The following is a 16,442-nucleotide window of genomic DNA, read 5'->3' as shown; positions in this document are numbered from 1 at the left end:
CCTCCTCACACAGGTTCTCAGGAATAGTGAGCTACACCCGCTAACAGGCAAGGTGTCATCAGCCCTTCTTTTGTGCCCACCCCTCTACAGCACCTGTCAGAGTGCAGGGCACACAGTAGGTGCTTAACAAGTCACTTGACATGGGAAACACGTATACTTGACAAAGAGGCTGTGTCAGTTTAGGAATTATGGGTTGAAGGTTATTCATTAATTCGACAAGAATTTACGGCACCTGCCACATGCCAGGCTCTGCATTAGGAGCCGGAGACCCAGGGGTAGATGAGGCAGGGATGGCTCCAGCTCCTCCAAAATGAGGTAGATTGCGGAAATCAGAGTGTTCATATGGGGGAAATAACTTGATTTCAAATACTCCATCGCTACTGCTCCCAGAACAAATCTATTGCATGGTGGCTTCTGCCCGTGGGGCCCAGTGCTGGCGCTGGATTCCCAGGCCAGGACCCAGCAGACTCCCTCGCATCTCTTTTAACAAGTTGGCCCATTCCAGCCTCCCCTACCTCTGAGAGTAGCAGGGGCGCTCCCGGAAGCTGACGCCCCCTCCGCAGGTCCGGCTGCAGGGGCTCCAGTTGCCCCAGAGACCCCAGGTGTCGCTCTGCTGCCTCAGCTGGGGAGCCTGGAGGAGAAGATGGGCTCAGGAGCGTGAGTCAGCACTCGGAGCCCCCACCAGGGCACTCAGAGGCTCACCCGAGGGCCCCCTGCCCAAAAGGGGCCTGGGATTCTCCCTGCTAGAGCCAGCCCCTCAAGACTCAGCAGCACGCCAGGCACCCTGAACACACTCATTTACACAACTATCCAGCTTTCACCATAAGCAGCTGCGAGCCAGGCCTGGAGGAAAGCGGAAGGCAGCCAGGAAAAATCTGGAGTTCCAGGGGCCACCTGGGGGCAGAACCCTACAGCCAGGGGCAGTGCACAGGGCCAGGCATTTGTGGGTTACCACTGATGTAGGGGCCCTAAAAGAAGGGAAGCAACACAGGACAGAGGCACGGCAGATGATGAGGGGCACCCACTCTGCTTCTCGCTTAGGATCTGCCTGACTCTGGGCCAGTCACCTAAGCTGGCTCTGCCGTGGTTCTCTCATCTGTCAAGGTAGCCACCACCAGCAGCTCCTGCTATTTGCTGGAAACTGCCAGGCTGAGGGTAGAGACTTTCTCCCCAGACAAGGATATGCACTGGCCTGTGCAGAGTCTGATTTGAGAACTGAGAAGTCTGCAAACGTTCCCCTGCATGGGAGCCATGGGTCAGCAGAGGGCGCCCTTCCAGGAGGGAGATATAAAAGGGTGGGAAGGTAGGTAGGGCTCCATCCTTGCAGGGAATGTCACCCACAGGCAGCGCCATGCTTCCCCAGGGTGTAGAGTGGAGTAGCCACACCAGGCCTTGTTGCACCTGCTTCTGCTCTGTGTGCTGACCTCATTTCTGAAGTTTCTGGCCTATTAAACTAGGAATTTAATCTAATCCTCTGGGGTGGGGGGAGGGGAGCTACCAACCTGTGGCAGAGACTCCCAGGAGTCCTCCAGTATCCATCCTCCCCTTCTCCCATTGTGAGAGAACCCTTGACTCTTAGCTAGGTACCTGGCTACCTCTCTAAAAGTTCATTTCCCAGACTTCCTGCAGCTGATGGTGGCTGTGTGTCTAAGTTCTCATCAGTGAGATGTAAATAAAAGTGTTGGGCAGCAGCATCTGGTAGTCTCCTTAATAGATAGCTTGCATGCATGTGCATTTGTCCTTTTTCTTCTTCCTGCTATACTCTTTCCTGCTGGTTGGAAAGCAGATGTGATGGCTGGGATGAGAGCAGCCTTCTTGACTATGAGGTGACCTTCAGTCAGCAAAAACAGAAGGACCCCAGAGCCTGGAGGACTTTGTGAGACCAAACATCCCTGGACTTCTGACCTCTGGGTGTTTATGTGAGAGAGGGGTCAAGTCTCTCTTGTTGAAGGAGACTTGCTGAAGGACTGTTATTTGGGACTCTGGAACAGGCATATAACCCTAATGGATAGAGGTTCCCACCGGAAAGATCTGACGCCCTGCAGCTGGCATGAGAACTCCATGCGCTACACACATGTTCTCTCATCTAACCATCGGAACAACCCGACAGACCCAGTGCATGGATAAGAAAAGTGAGGCAGAGAGAGAGGGAGCCACACAGGAACAAGTGGACACAATAGCCGGTCAGCTTCACCCCGGGCCTCTGCTCTCGGGCTGGGCTATGTTCCCACCTACCTCACTGGGGCAATCAAATGAGACACTAGATGAGTCCTAATACTAGACGAGCTGGACAAACATCGGACTTTGCTTCCAGTTTTGCCAGCAGGCAGGAGTACTGGAAATATGTCCTGTTGCTGGCAGGGGACCCCTGAGAGATGGCGACCCCCAGAATCGAGTCAGGTACCCGCACTGAGCCCCTTGTGCTCACGGCTCTGAGTCGTGGCCCGCTTTCGGTTTGGTGCGTCTCCTCTTGGACTCCCAGCTCGGCTCCCTTCGTGTTCTGATCTCTCCACCTTCATTCAGGATCCAGATAGGCTTTGTCCTCTCAGGAGAGGGACTTTGTCCTCCCAGTTCGAGTCTCTGTCCGGATCACGGCGGCGTCCTGGTTGAGTACCCAGTTGTCTTCTGAAGGAGGCACAGCTCCTTTGGGGCTCGGGCTTGCGGACAATCCAGGTGTTTTTCTTTGGTTTCCAGATTCCTTTTGGATTCAGGGCTGGGAATCCAGCAACTGTGCTTTTGTTTTTAGATTCCTTCGGGGATCAGGACTAGGACTCTAGCAAGCTTTCTTGGGTTTTCGGTGGAAATTTCAGAAGTGGGATCCCAGTCATCTAACTGTTCTGAGGGAAACCCTCCTTCAGGGACCCTGGCTGGGTTTAAGCACTTTGGGCCCCTACATGCGCATTTTTAACTAAGTGGGCCAAACAGATCAGAGACAGCCTGGAACTGCAATGACCTTATGCATCGGCAACAGCCCAGCCAATGAGAAACATCGCAGCGCAGCCAAGAGAAGCCACTGCCCCCCTGAACTGCCACTTTCCCCCAGAGGACTTTCCTTTAGAACAGCCCCTCCCTACTCTCCCCACAGGAGCTAAACCAAATTGGAAGACGGGGCTCTAAAGTTAGGCAAAATGAATGGTATGTCTATTTACTTTGGTACCTGGAGGCTTCTGGATACACACAAAGCTCTAAAATCACCTCACTACAAGATACCTGGTCTAAATTAGCCCAAACAACTGAAAAACGGAGGGAGAGCAAAATGGCTTCTGAAAACTGACGTTTCCCTCCCCATTCTTCTTTGTCTCAGGCGCCATCATGTTTGTCTTCCCAGACTCCTTTGTCTCAGACTCTGCCCCGGCAGCCATCTTGTGGCCAGGCTCCACCCCTGATGCCATCTTCCTCTCTTCCCCTCTGCGAAAACCTGCTTCAAGAATCGGCCACTGGGGCCAGCCCTGTGTCCAAGTGGTTATGTTCACATGCTCTGCTTTGGCAACCCAGGGTTTTGCTGGTTTGGATCCTGGGCGTGGACAAGGCACCACTGATCAGGCCATGCTGAGGTGGCATCCCACATGCCCCAACTAGAAGGACCCACAACTAAAAATATACAACTATGTACCGGGGGCTTTGGAGAGAAAAAGGAAAAATAAAATCTTTAAAAAAAAAAAATCAGGCCCTCTGAGATGCAGGGATGCCTCAGCATCCTCAAGGCAATCAACGTGATACACCAGATCAACAAAATGAAGAATAAAAATCACATGATCATCTCAATAGATGCAGAGAAAGCTTTGGACAAGATACAACATCCATTTATGATAAAAACTGAATAAAATGGGTATAGAAGGAAAGTACCTCAACATAATAAAGGACCCATATGACAAACCCACAGCTAACATCATACTCAACAGTGAAAAACTGAAAGCTATCCCTCTAAGAACAGGAACCCGACAAGGAAGCCCACTGTCACCACTCTTCTTTAACATAGTATTGGAAGTCCTAGCCAGAGCCATCAGGCAAGGAAAAGTAATAAAAGGGATGTAAAGTGGAAAGGAAGAAGTGAAACTCACTATTTGCAGATGACAGGATTTCATATATAGAAAACCCTAAAGAATCCACCAAAAACATATTAGCAATAATAAACAAACACAGTAAAGTTGCAGGATACAAACTCAACATACAAAAATCAGTTGCATTTCTATACACTAACAACGAAAATAGCAGAAAGAGGAATTATGAATACAGTCCCATTTACAATACAATAAAAAGAATAAAACACCTACAAATAAATTTAACCAAAGAGGAGAAAGACCTATACACTGAAAACTATAAAACATTGAAAGAAATCGAAGATGACACAAAGAAATGGAAAGATACTCTGTGCTCATGAATTGGAAGAATTAGCATAACTAAAATGTCCATACTTCCTAAAGCAATCTACAGATTCAATGCAATCCTTACCAAAATCCCAATGATATTTTTCACAGAAATAGAACAAAGAATCTTTAAATTTATATGGAACAACAAAAGACTCCAAATAGCCAACCAATCCTGAGAAAAAACAAAGCTGGAGGTATCACACTCCCTGATTTCAAAAATACTACAAAGCTATAGTAACCAAAACGGCATGGTACTGGCACAAAAACAGGCACACAGATCAATGGAACAGAATCGAGAGCCCAGAAATAACCCTGAACATCTATGGACAGCTGATTTTCAACAAGGGAGAAAGAACAAACAATGGAGAAAGGAAAGTCTCTTCAATAAATGGTGTTGGGAAAACTAAACAGCTACATGCAAAAGAATGAAAGTAGACCATTATCCTATGCCATACACAAAAATTAACTCAAAATGGATTAAAGACTTGAATGTAAGACCTGACACCATGAAACTTCTAGAAGAAAACATAGGCACTTTGACATCTGTCTTAGCAGCATCTTTTCGAAAACCATGTCTCACAAGGCAAGGGAAACAAAAAATAAACAAATGGGACTACATCAGACTAAAAAGCTCCTGCACAGCAAAGGAAACGATCACAAATGAAAAGACAACCTAACAACTGGGAGAAGACATTTGCAAACCAAATATCTGATAAGGGGTTAATATTAAAAATATGTAAAGAACTCATACAACTCAACAACAAAGAAACAAACAACCCAATTAAAAAATGGGCAAAGGATCTGAACATTTTTCCAAAGAAGATATACAGATGGCCAACAGGCACATGAGAAGATGTCCAACATCACTAATTATTAGGGGTATGCAAATCAAACCTACAATGAGATATCACCTCACACCCATCAGAATGGCTATAATTAACAAGACAGGAAACAGCAAGTGTTGGAGAGGGTGTGGAGAGAAGGGAACCCTCATACACTGCTGGTGGGAGTGCAAACTGGTGCAGCCGCTATGGAAAACAGTATGGAGATTCCTCAAAAAATTAAGAATAGAACTAGCATATGATCCAGCTGTTCCACTTCTGGGTATCTATCCAATGAACACAAAAACACGAATGTGTAAAGATAATTGCACCCCTATGTTTACTGCAGCATTATTCACAATAGCCAAGCCTTGGAAACAAGCTAAGTGCCCATCAAGGGATGAATGGATAAAGAAGACGTGGCATATATACACAATGGAATACTACTCAGCTATAAAAACAAGTGAAATCTTGCCATTTGCGTCGACATGGATGGACCTTGAGAATATTATGCTAAGCGAAATAAGTCAGACAGAGAAAGTCAAATACCATGATCTCACTCATAAGGAGAAGAGAACAACAACAACAACAAACAAACACATAGATACAGAGATTAGATTGGTGGTTACCAGAGGGGAAGGGAGGTGGGGGGAGGGCGGAAGGGGTGAGAGGGCTCACGTGTACAGTGACGGATGGTAATTAGTCTTTGGATGTGCACATGATGTAGTCTACACAGAAATCGAAATATACTGATGTACAACTGAAATTTATATAATGATATAAACCAATGTTAGCTTGAGAAAAAAACAATCAGACCCTCTGAGGATTCAAATGCTAAGTCCCTAACTCCTAAGTTAAGTGGAGCAAATAAACAACTAGAAAGAAAATTGTAAATAGCAGTTACCCTAGACTTTTGATAAGACAAAATGACTCCAAATACAGCTCTAAAAGGATTCTCACAGCATGCAAATAAAAGTTTTTAGTAAAAGACTTTCGCCATCTGAACAAGGAACCTTTCTTTAGTCCATCTGCCAGAAATACAACTTGCATCCAACTCTTGAGTTTTGTACCGAGACATGGCTAAAAGTTTAAAATGAAATCTATGTCTACGTGTCTATGTATGTATGTATGTACGTATCTTATAGAGATGTGATATTTTTCTACCTCCAGATGGCATTGAGAGAATTGATTTGTAAAAACCTCTATTTAATTGGCTTGAAATTAAGCACTTATAAATTAAGTATTCCTAAATCTCAGAAACATAATAGAAACTAATTTAAATGCTTTTCAGGTTCACGTGATCTAGGATTAATCTTTAGTAAATAAAAGCTAGCTTAAGGTTGTCCGTATAAATAAAAAACGGGCATGTCTTCAGACTTTTTAGTATTGGGTGTAGTGAAAATGTACAATTTTTTCCTCCGCCTGAGTGTACTAGTCATGTAGGTTCATGCCGTCTCTGTTACAAAATTTGTCAGCAAGAAAGTAACTTGAGATGATGGTTGACTATTTAACGTCTAATCCTAGCATGACTGTTAAAAGTAAGTAATTAACATAAATATAAATAAGATCGAAGTTCATACTAAGTTAAACTAAACAATGGAGAGTCACTGAATACCTAAATCATTTTCCAAACAAGATAAAATACTGAAACACTAATTACTGAACATAGGTTTAGTAACAAAAGATTTTATTCCCTCTCCTTGTAAAAAGAGAGAGAGTACACTAATTAGGCTTATTTGGTGTGTCGAGTTATATGAGAAGCATGGTTGAATAAGTGATAATAAGCCTTTTTAAGTTATAGTGTATGGATGAATATTACTAAAAAGTGTTCTAGAAATCATATAAAATTCCTAAACATCTGATATGTCCTAATATAATGTTATTACCTGTAATCCTAGTTACTATCTAAAATGTATAGGATAAAAATACCCAAATTTTATTGTCAATTGTATTTACCCATTGCCTTTTTTTTTTTTTGGAATATTAGTCCTGAGCTAACATCTGCCAGTCCTCCTCTTTTTGCTGAGGAAGACTGGCCCTGAGCTAACATCCATGGCCATCTTCCTCTACTTTATACGTGGGATGCCTACCACAGCATGGCGTGCCAAGCAGTGCCATGTCCGCACCCAAGATCCGAATGGGCGAACCCCAGGCCACCAAAACGGAACATGCGAACTTAACCGCTGCGCCACCAGGCCAGCCCCAACCCTATTGCCTTTTTAAAAAGTTTTTTTGTTAGTTATAGACAGTTATTGTTTTACTTTGATGCTTTTACAAATATGCTTCCTTTGCAAAGAGATTGATGAAAGAACCTGACGAGTACTCTGGGTGCAGGCTTGATAACTTTAAGTTCATAACACTAACCTGGGTGGGAGCTTGTGGAACTGGAGTGAAGGAATGACTGCTTTGATGCTTTATTTTCCAGGTGTAAAGGACCCCTTTTTCTCCTCTCCTTGAAGCTGTCTGTAACTTACAGCAATTTGGTAGAGTATATCTTTGCAACAAGGGTTAAAACATTCCTCTTTTTCTCTCCACCTGATCCATCCAGAATTCGGAAACTCTTAAGTATTCTTTTCATGACAATACACATTTTTGCACGGGCTCATGAAGGTCTGTTCTCCTTGTAACAAAACACAGTTGGAAACACTGGCTATTTTACCACGACTTGGACTAGAATGTTATATTCAAGAAAGATGTCCATAGACTCAGACGTGACCAGACAGCTTTCAGTTACTGCTTGAAAAATCAGCCTAGAAGCTCGCTTACAAGGTTTCAGCCAAACAATCTTTAAAAAAAGCTTTTGTGGTCGGGGCTGGCCCCGTGGCCGAGTGGTTAAGCTCGTGCGCTCCACTGCAGGCGGCCCAGTGTTTCGTTGGTTCGAATCCTGGGCACGGACATGGCACTGCTCATCAGACCACGCTGAGGCAGCGTCCCACATGCCACAACTGGAAGGACCCACAACGAAGAATATACAACTATGTACCGGGGGGCTTTGGGGAGAAAAAGGAAAAATAAAATCTTAAAAAAAAAAAAAAAAGCTTTTATGGTCAATCACTATTCTTGCTGCATTTATATAAATAATCAGGCCGAGTTTAATACAAACAAATTAGTTTTACTATGATTATCATTATTTAAAACTAGAGATTATTGTGGAGAGAGAAATTATGCTTGCACTTTTGTAGATACTAAATTCTAGTCCTATTGTCTTCAAGGTTTTGTTATATACCTGTAAGCTGGACTGGATCCTGAATTATTCCTGTTTCCTTAAAGGTCTGGCTATGATACTCCAAACTGACGTTTCCAATTTTACTGCCCTTAAAATCTCCTTGGAAGGGACTGTCCCCACCCAGGTGACAGCCAAACCTCAGGGACTCGAGCCTTGGGTACACATCTCACAGCTGAAAAGGCTCCACCTGACATCTGGTCCTGACCCAACACCGGAGACCTCAAATCAAACTGACCAGGAAGAGAAGCAGCTGACATGTGAGGCGACAGCTTTCCTGACATGACTGGACCAGGCCTGGACACCCTCTGCCCACTGTTGTTTCTTTACTTTCTCCCTCCCTCTCCTAGAAGGACAATGCCCTTGTTTGCATTTCCCAATCCCTTGCAAAAGGGGGAAACCTCTGTTTGCTGAATTTGCCATCAGAAACCTCGGTCTGTTCAAGACAGTAATGACCCCTTAGTTCACCCTATAAGTACTGTCACTGGGACTCCAGATGCTGTTGTTTATCTAAATTGATCTGCCAGCCCATCCTACCGACTCGGGGTACTAAGCCCACTTAAACTTGCTCCTTGCTTTACTCTAACCCAGCCTTGGGAGGGGAAAACAAGATCTTTTGAATATTTGCATGAAAAATTCTGTGGGGTCACCAATGTAACCCAGGCCATCTGTAAATTTCTTGTTATATCCATATATCTAGGCAACCTCTTGGTATGTGACAACATAGTATCTGAGCCTTGGTCATATAATGCTAACACCCCTATGCCGATGAATGAGTATATAGATGATATTGCCTATGTGGGAGACTTATGTACACCTCCTGGTCACATTTTCATCTGTGGAGGTCTCAGTAATGACCTTTATGCTTGGGCAGCTCGTTGCCTTGACAGCTGAAGACTACAAGGACAGTGTACCCTGGCTGTACTCACTGTCCTGTTCTCTTTGCAAAACCAGAGACCTCTCATTGGTCTCTCCCATCAAATCCCCATAGTTGCTCTAAACAAGAGCTTCCAGGAGGTGTACATGACTCAGTTTGCCTCCATGGGACGAGCTTCCTTCCCATGGATCGGAGCAAGTACCAATCAACAAATGATCGAGAAGCTCTCTCTGACACTAGAAGAGTTGGCTAACTCCACAGCCAAAACAACTTAAGCTCAGCAACGATTGCTTAACTCACTGGCCAAGGTAGGTTTGGATAATGGTATAGCCCTTGATTATCTACTTGCTGAGCAAGGAGGTGTCTGTGCAGTGGGAAACACCTCCTCTTGCTCATAAATGCCTCTGGGGAAGTGGAAACCCAATTATGTAAGATTAGTGAGCAAGCACACTGGCTACAACAAATTTCACCTACCAATCCACTGTCTTGATTTGTTCAGCTGGTTACCTTCAGGTCTGGGCTCCTGGTTTAGAACCATCCTGTAAACTGGGCTCATAGTTTGCTCTTAATCTTACTCTGTATACTTATTGTGAAGTTATGTACCTACTGCTTGTTGAACCTCTGTAAAAATGACGTGCCCGAAAAAGTGATGTTAGCTCAACAATTTGAAATGACTTCCAACGCCTACGACCTCAGACAACTATAGACTTTGAATAGGAAATGCATGAGAGTTCTCCTCCTAACCTGCCTGTTTGCTCAAATGTGGCCTAGATGGTTTTCACCCACTATGCACCTTCCCTCCAATGTGGGACACAACAACCAGGAAAGGTCCTTCTTGGCACCAAGGGACAAGACCACTACATGCAGAGACCTGACTGTTAAGCAGTGGTGCTTTTGGAGAAAGATCTTGATCAAAAGGGGAAATGTAGAAATTAATAAAAGAAAGAAACCTTTACTAAATTGGAGTCAGGAAGCTTTCATGCCCTAGCCTACATCACCAGTTACAGCAAACAGGAAGAGACCTATCCTTCCATCTTGGACAGGAAGTAAAACTACTACTGAAGGAAGATTTCTCTTGCCGCCTGGCAACAGCCCAGCCAATGAGAAATGCTGCAGCTCAGCCAATGAGAAGCCTCTGGGTCCCTGATCTGTTACTTTTCCCCCAAGGGACTTTTATTTAGAACAGCTCCTTCCTATTTCCCCCTTTTCTCTGTAAAAGCAGCTCCCCTCCTTTGTTTTCTGGATTTGCCTATGGTTTGCCACAGCATGCACATCTCCAAATTGCAATTATTTTGGCTATTCCCAAATAAATTCATTTTGAGGATAAAACAGGCAAATTTGCTTTTTCAAGTTGACATGCACCAGCCCACGCTGTCTGAGGAAAGAAAGCACATTCAGCCAGCAACAGCACAGGCAAGCTTTGTTCCTCTGTAATTACCCAAACTATGAGCTGCAGGATGGTGTGAAGCCAGAATGAGCTAGTCCAGTCCACCTCACCCTGGACCTGTCCTCACCTGCCTCTTGCTGCTCTCAGCACCCCACCCACTCCTCCAACTCCCACCTGCGGCAACTCAGGAGCCCCCTTTCTGCTGCACTGTTCCCAGGGGATCAGCTGCCCACTGTGCATATGTGTGTGTGTGTGTGTGAGAGAGAGAGAGAAAGAGAGAGACAGAGAGAGAGAAAGAAACAGAGAGAGACAGAGAGAGAGAGAGAAGGAAGGGAAGTGGAGGCTAGGGGATGGGAAGCCCCCTCAGGAACCCTCCGCCTGACCAGCCTGGGGTTGGGGGGCCAGAGGAGTGTGGTGGCACCTCTGCTTTATTCCTCCTTAATCATCTACTCGTTCTGTTCAAGCCGATCCCTGTCGCACTGAGGACCATCCTGAGAAGTGCTGGGGGATGCGGCGGGGGTGGCAACCGAGCTGTGAGCCGTGGCCACGCCCCCCGCCCCCCAACAAGCGGGGTGCTGGGAGGAGATTCTCAGCCCGGCCAGGCCAGGCCCAGCCCGTGGAGGCTCACACACTTGGAGGAGGGGGCAGAAGAAGGCTCCTCAGGTATTTCTAAGGGAGAAAGCAGCCAAAGGACCAGGGCGCTGTGTAAACCTTGACTCATTTCATCTGCACGGCAACCTGTGGGAGGGCATTATTACCGCAAATTAAAGGAATCTAAGGCCTGGTGATGTGCTAAGGGTCACCCAGCTGTTAAGGGGCAGCTGCGGGATTTCATCCTGGGGTCTTGGCGCCACGGCTCCCGCACCTGAACTGCGGCCTCCAGACAACCAGGCACCAGGAAGAAGCCTGTGCCAAGGACCTCAGAGTGTGGCACTTAGGGAGGGCCATGGCCGGCTGAGGTGACGTGGGAAGCCAGCAGGTGGTAGAAAGGACATGAGGAAGGAGGGCTCTAGCTCACCCACCTGTGCCCATGCTGGATCCATGGGGCTTTGGAGGAGTGCCTGCTGCCCACCACTACCGTCTGTCCCTGCCTGCCCGTCGTGGCCCTTCTCCTCCTCCACTCACATCTCCACGGGGGAATTGCCCCCACCCTCCCCAAGCAGCAGACAGTTTGGAACCTGCAACCCGCACCTCCTGCCTGCCTCACAGAGGGCTGGGAGGGCTGAGGGTCTCCCCTGGGGAGAGCTCTCCAGGGGCAGGACAGGGCCTGGCTGCCTCTGTGCCCTCCATCCTGTCCACGCCAGGAGAAGCTTGGCAGGAGGGGCCTCCAGGACCAAGCCCAGCTCTGCAGACCCTCCCCTTCCCAAAGGTGGGCCCTGTGGTCTAGAAGATTCTCTGAATATCCTCAGGACCCAGGAATGATCTCCAGGGACCCCCATCCTATGGGCCCCTGTTCATGAAACAGCTACTCTGCCAGTTACCTTCCCGTGTCCACTCTGTAAATTTGCACAAATGCGGTAGCCACTAGCTGCATGTGGCTAATCTAAGTTAATTAAAATCAAATCAAATCAAACTCAGTTCCTCAGTTGCACTAACCACATTTCATGTGCTCAATAGCCGCGTGAACCCAGGGTCTATCTTATTGGACAGCACAGATACAAAACATTTCTGTCATCTCAGAAAGCACTATTGGACAGCCCTGCTCTAGATGCTAACCCCACATGGAGGGGAATGACTGGACCCCAAATCTCGAGGCCCAAATAGCCCAGCTGAGGGCAGCTGAGTTTGGGCCCAAGCAGGCATCTGGGGGGATGGTCCACCTGGCTGCACCTTGGCTGGTGCAATCATTGTCCCCGCCCCTCCTTCCAACCTGGAAGACCAGGGAGGGGGTTCTGCAGCATTACCGTCCACCCAGCACCTTCGGAAGGGGGAGGGCTCTGGGAAGTTGCCATTCCTGCAAACTGTGCCCCCGCAGCCTGCCCGGCACGCCCCTTTTTTGAGAGAGCTGGGGGATGGGGGGGCAGGGCGAGGTGTCGCCCCCTCCCACCCCATCTTCCCATCTTTGGTCCTCTCCTGGGGATGTCACCGTCACTGCTGCCGCCTGGGGCTCCAGCAGTCAGGGGGCTCCAGCAGTCAAGGGGCTCCAGCCGGCGGCAGGTCGGCTCCTCCCCGGTCCTGAGCCCGAGCGTCCTCCCGGCCGAGCCCCTCGCGCCCTCCTCCCCAGCAGGCTCCTCCCGGGGCCGGGCAGGGTCGCACTCACCGAGGACCCGGGCGCCGGGGCCAGCAGCAGGGGCACGAACAGGAGCAGCCGCATCTCGGCCTGCGGGAGAGACGGGGTGAGCGGCGCGGCGGGCCCCTCCCGCCTCGTGGCCCACGGGTGGCCCGGGGAACAGCAGAGGGAGGGAACGCCGCGGGGCGCCGCTCACACGCGCAGGGGAGAAAAAGCTCGTGTAAAGTGGCTTCCCAAAGTTCAGGAGTCACTTCTTTCAGGGCTTCAGAGAATTAAAAAAAAGAGGACAATTAAAAACACTTCCTTGTTGAAAGCAGGGAGTTCAGAATCAAAGCTATCAGACTCGCTGTTTAAATTCAGCAAGAGATTCCTTTTTTAAAAGCCATTGTACCAGTTGTTTAAAAACTCGTTATTTTTTTTTTAAAGTCTCTGAAGACACTTTTAAAACTCAACTCAAATGCTTTTAAAATGTTAATTGTATCTTACTTTATAAGCCACGCCAGCATTTCTCTGCTGGGGAAGTTCCACCAGCAGGCTCCATAAGCAGTGTGGTGTGTGTGAACAGAGTGCCTGCGTGGAGTTCGGTGTGTGCATGCATGTCCTGCGTGCACGTGCAGTGTGGACAGTGTCTGAGTGCAGTCCGGTGTGTGTGTGCGTTGTGTGTGCACGAGTGTACATGTGTTGGAGAATGACATAAGCAATGTGCCCCGTTCAGTACAAAACATTAAACAAGTACTGACTTGTATGCTTAAATTTAAAAACCTGTATTTTACCGATGATCTCTTTAATTTTTTTTTAAGAATAAAATGACCAGTTTACAAGGACGAAACAACATACGTAAGTCGAGTTCGGCAGAATGTAACCTAGCACATTTAACCACGTACACGCTCTGCTAATTTAGCACCAGCAGTGATTCATTTGGTTCTTAAATTTTCGCAATCAAATCAGAGGTTCCCGGGCGCGGGGGTGAGGGAGGCGGTGCGCTGCCTCCCCGCCGCCCCCTCCGGGGAGAGCCGCGTGCGGGAGGGGAGGCGGCCTCACCGCCGGAGGGCCGATGACGGACATAAGCGACAGGTGATGCTTCTCTAAAGGAGACACTGAGGACAGGAGCGAAGAACTTCACTTAAAACTGCGACCGCAGGCGCGCGGCGATTTGCCGGGGACCCGCGCCTGGGATCCCTGCGCGCCGCACCCCGCACCACGCCCCGCAGACGCGGGGGCGGCCGAGGCCGGCGGGACACCCTTCTCCGTCCGTCCCCCAGGCGAGGATCTTCCCCGCGCCCGCCCCGCCCGAGGAGGCGCCCCCACCCCGGCACCGGCTCCGCACCATCCCACCCTCCCGGGGAGCGCGCCCGTGGCCCTACGGCGGGAAGGTGGCGCTTCGGACGCCAGGCGCGGGCGAGGGCAGGTGCGGCCCCGCGGGGAGGGGGCGCGCTCGGTCTCCGGGCCCCGCGCCTGGGCGGCGTCCGGCCGAGGGAAGGACCGAGGAGGCGGGGGCGGCGGCGCGGGGCCGCCCGGGTCGCGTCCGTCTGCCCGGCACCGTCCCCCGCGGCTCCCGGGGTTTTCCTGCCGAGGGCGCGCGGTGCGGAGCGCGGGCTGGCGCTGCGCCCCCCTCGGCGGGCAGAGCCGCAGGCGGCGTCTCCTCCGGGCCCCCCTTCCTCCGACTCTGCTCTCCCTCCCTGCGAGCCGGGTGGGGAAGAAGTCCTGCAGCAGCCCCTGGGCGGCCCCGCCCCGCCGCTGGGTTCCTGTCCCCGCGCCTTCCTACCTGTCCCCGGAGCTGCAGGGCGCGCAGTCCGCAGTGCCGCTCCGTCGGCGCCCGCCCCCGCCCCAGCCCCAGCCTGGGAGGTCCGCCCTGCAGCCCGGAACGCCAGCGGAGGTTGGACTTTCTCTCCCCACTGCTGGCTGGCTTCCTCCCCGCCCCATCTCCCCCCACCCAGCCCTGCTGACACCCACCCCCAATCGCGGCAGGACGACAGTGCCCGGGTGGAGAGGCCCCACAGTGACCGGTGATGCCTAGGGCCTCCATCTCCTTGGGTGTGTGCCAAGGCATGGTCTGCCCTCCCGCCCCATCTCTCTTCTCTTGGGCCGGCACCAGACATCTCTCCAGTCCCAATTCCTCTGCGCCCCAGCCTTCCAGTTCGGTGCCATCCCCGCTCCACGCCCACCTTACGTACGACGCGCCTCTGTGTCCAGCGGAAGGCTTGTCTTCCACCCCTGACGTCTATACTTCCGCCGCGGCTGAGTTTTTCCACACGCGTGCTGCTGTTTGCCACCTCCCAGTCAGCTTGGGGCCCAGAATGCACTCTCCAAACTCCCTCTACCTTTCCAACTCCTACTCACCCGTCAAGACCCTGGTCAAAAGTCACCTTCTCTAGAAGCCTTCCGCACACCATAGCAGGCAGAGCTGGTGGCCCCTGCTCCTCAGTCTCCGTCCCTGTCTGCTGTAGTCCTGCGGTGTGTCACACTGGGACTCTGAGTCTCCCTGACTCAGTTGTGAGGTCCCTGAGAGTGACGCTTGCATCTTATTGCCTCTGCCCAGGGCACTAGTTGGGATCAAGTTAGGGGCTCAGTAAATTCGACAAATTTAATTTCCTTTCCTAGTTGACCTTTTTTTCAACCAAGGCACTCCTTGCCTGCCATCCCTCTTTTGGAACTAGAATTCACCTATCCCTGGGAAAGCAGCACTGGCCCTGGGGCACATGAAAGGTGGGGAGGTCACAGGCTGGTCCCTTTCCCCCATCCTCTTCTGCCCCTTGTCTACTCCCAGCCATGGGTCATTTCTCCCCTGGCCTCCACCGGGGCAGAGAAAAGTCACCAGCGGGGAGCTTGCCCCCCCTTCAGACCCCCGGCTCCTGCAGCTCTTCTCTCCGGGCTGATGCTCAGACAAAATGCTTATTAAACAAAGGCATTTTGATTCTGGCCCATTTCTTACCCATCAAGGAGGAGCAGAGGAAGCAGCAGCTGTATGGAGCCCTGGGGACTTGTGTGAATACTTAGGCAAAGATAAAGCTTGGCAGGGAAGGGAGTGGAATTACCCAAAACCTCTCTAGAAAAGGAAAAATAGTTTCTTCCGTTCAGAAAGCCTCGCTCCCTGCCCCCACCAGCCCGGAATTTTCTGAGCTTGGTCAAAGGTCCCCCTCTAAGTGGAGGAAGCCTGCGAGAGGGGCTGTGTGTGTGGGGGGTGGGGGGGGTGGGGGGGGGGGGCGGCGCAGCCAAGGCACCTTCCTGACTTGTTTGTGTTTTTTTTCCGTGATCCCTTCTTCTCAGACACCAGGCGGTGATTTCTTACTCCCCACCCCAGCTGCGAAGCCGGCCCAGAGGTTGGGGAGGTAGGAGCCGCACAGGGTTAAAGGGCAGCCTTGGACCCGCCAGCAGTTACTGGCATAGGCAAGTATTTCTCCTCTTCAAGCCTGGCGTCCTCGCCGCTACCTCAGAGGGGACATGGTGAGACAGTGCCCAGAACATAATTGCTGCACAAAAAAAATGGTGGTTTAGAAAGAAGATTCAGGAAATAGTGTAAGACCGTCTCTCCCT

The 16,442-nt window shown here is 49.9% G+C and overlaps 1 protein-coding gene across 25 annotated transcripts in view; it reads right to left on the bottom strand.

The window, feature by feature from the left end:
- PAPLN (papilin, proteoglycan like sulfated glycoprotein) overlaps positions 1 to 15,913 on the bottom strand; it is a 43,559-nt gene extending 27,646 nt beyond the window's left edge. For 13 of the 25 annotated variants that reach the window (XR_011532931.1, XR_011532933.1, XR_011532932.1 and 10 more), the window contains exons 1-3: positions 14,674 to 14,789; positions 12,939 to 12,998; positions 516 to 631 (exon numbers count right to left, since the gene is read on the bottom strand). Coding sequence is in view for 21 of the 25 variants with exons in the window: in XM_070593752.1 (XP_070449853.1) it covers positions 516 to 631; positions 12,939 to 12,992 (170 nt within the window). In the remaining 4 variants the exon portion in view is untranslated. The other 12 variants (XM_070593758.1, XM_070593762.1, XM_070593767.1 and 9 more) reach the window with 11 other exon arrangements.
- Positions 15,914 to 16,442: the final 529 nt, after the last annotated feature.

Source organism: Equus przewalskii, chromosome 25, assembly GCF_037783145.1.
Source record: "Equus przewalskii isolate Varuska chromosome 25, EquPr2, whole genome shotgun sequence".
NCBI classification, from domain to species: Eukaryota; Metazoa; Chordata; class Mammalia; order Perissodactyla; family Equidae; genus Equus; species Equus przewalskii.
Note: the sequence above shows the minus strand (reverse complement) of the source record. Positions and strands in the feature narration are given on the sequence as shown.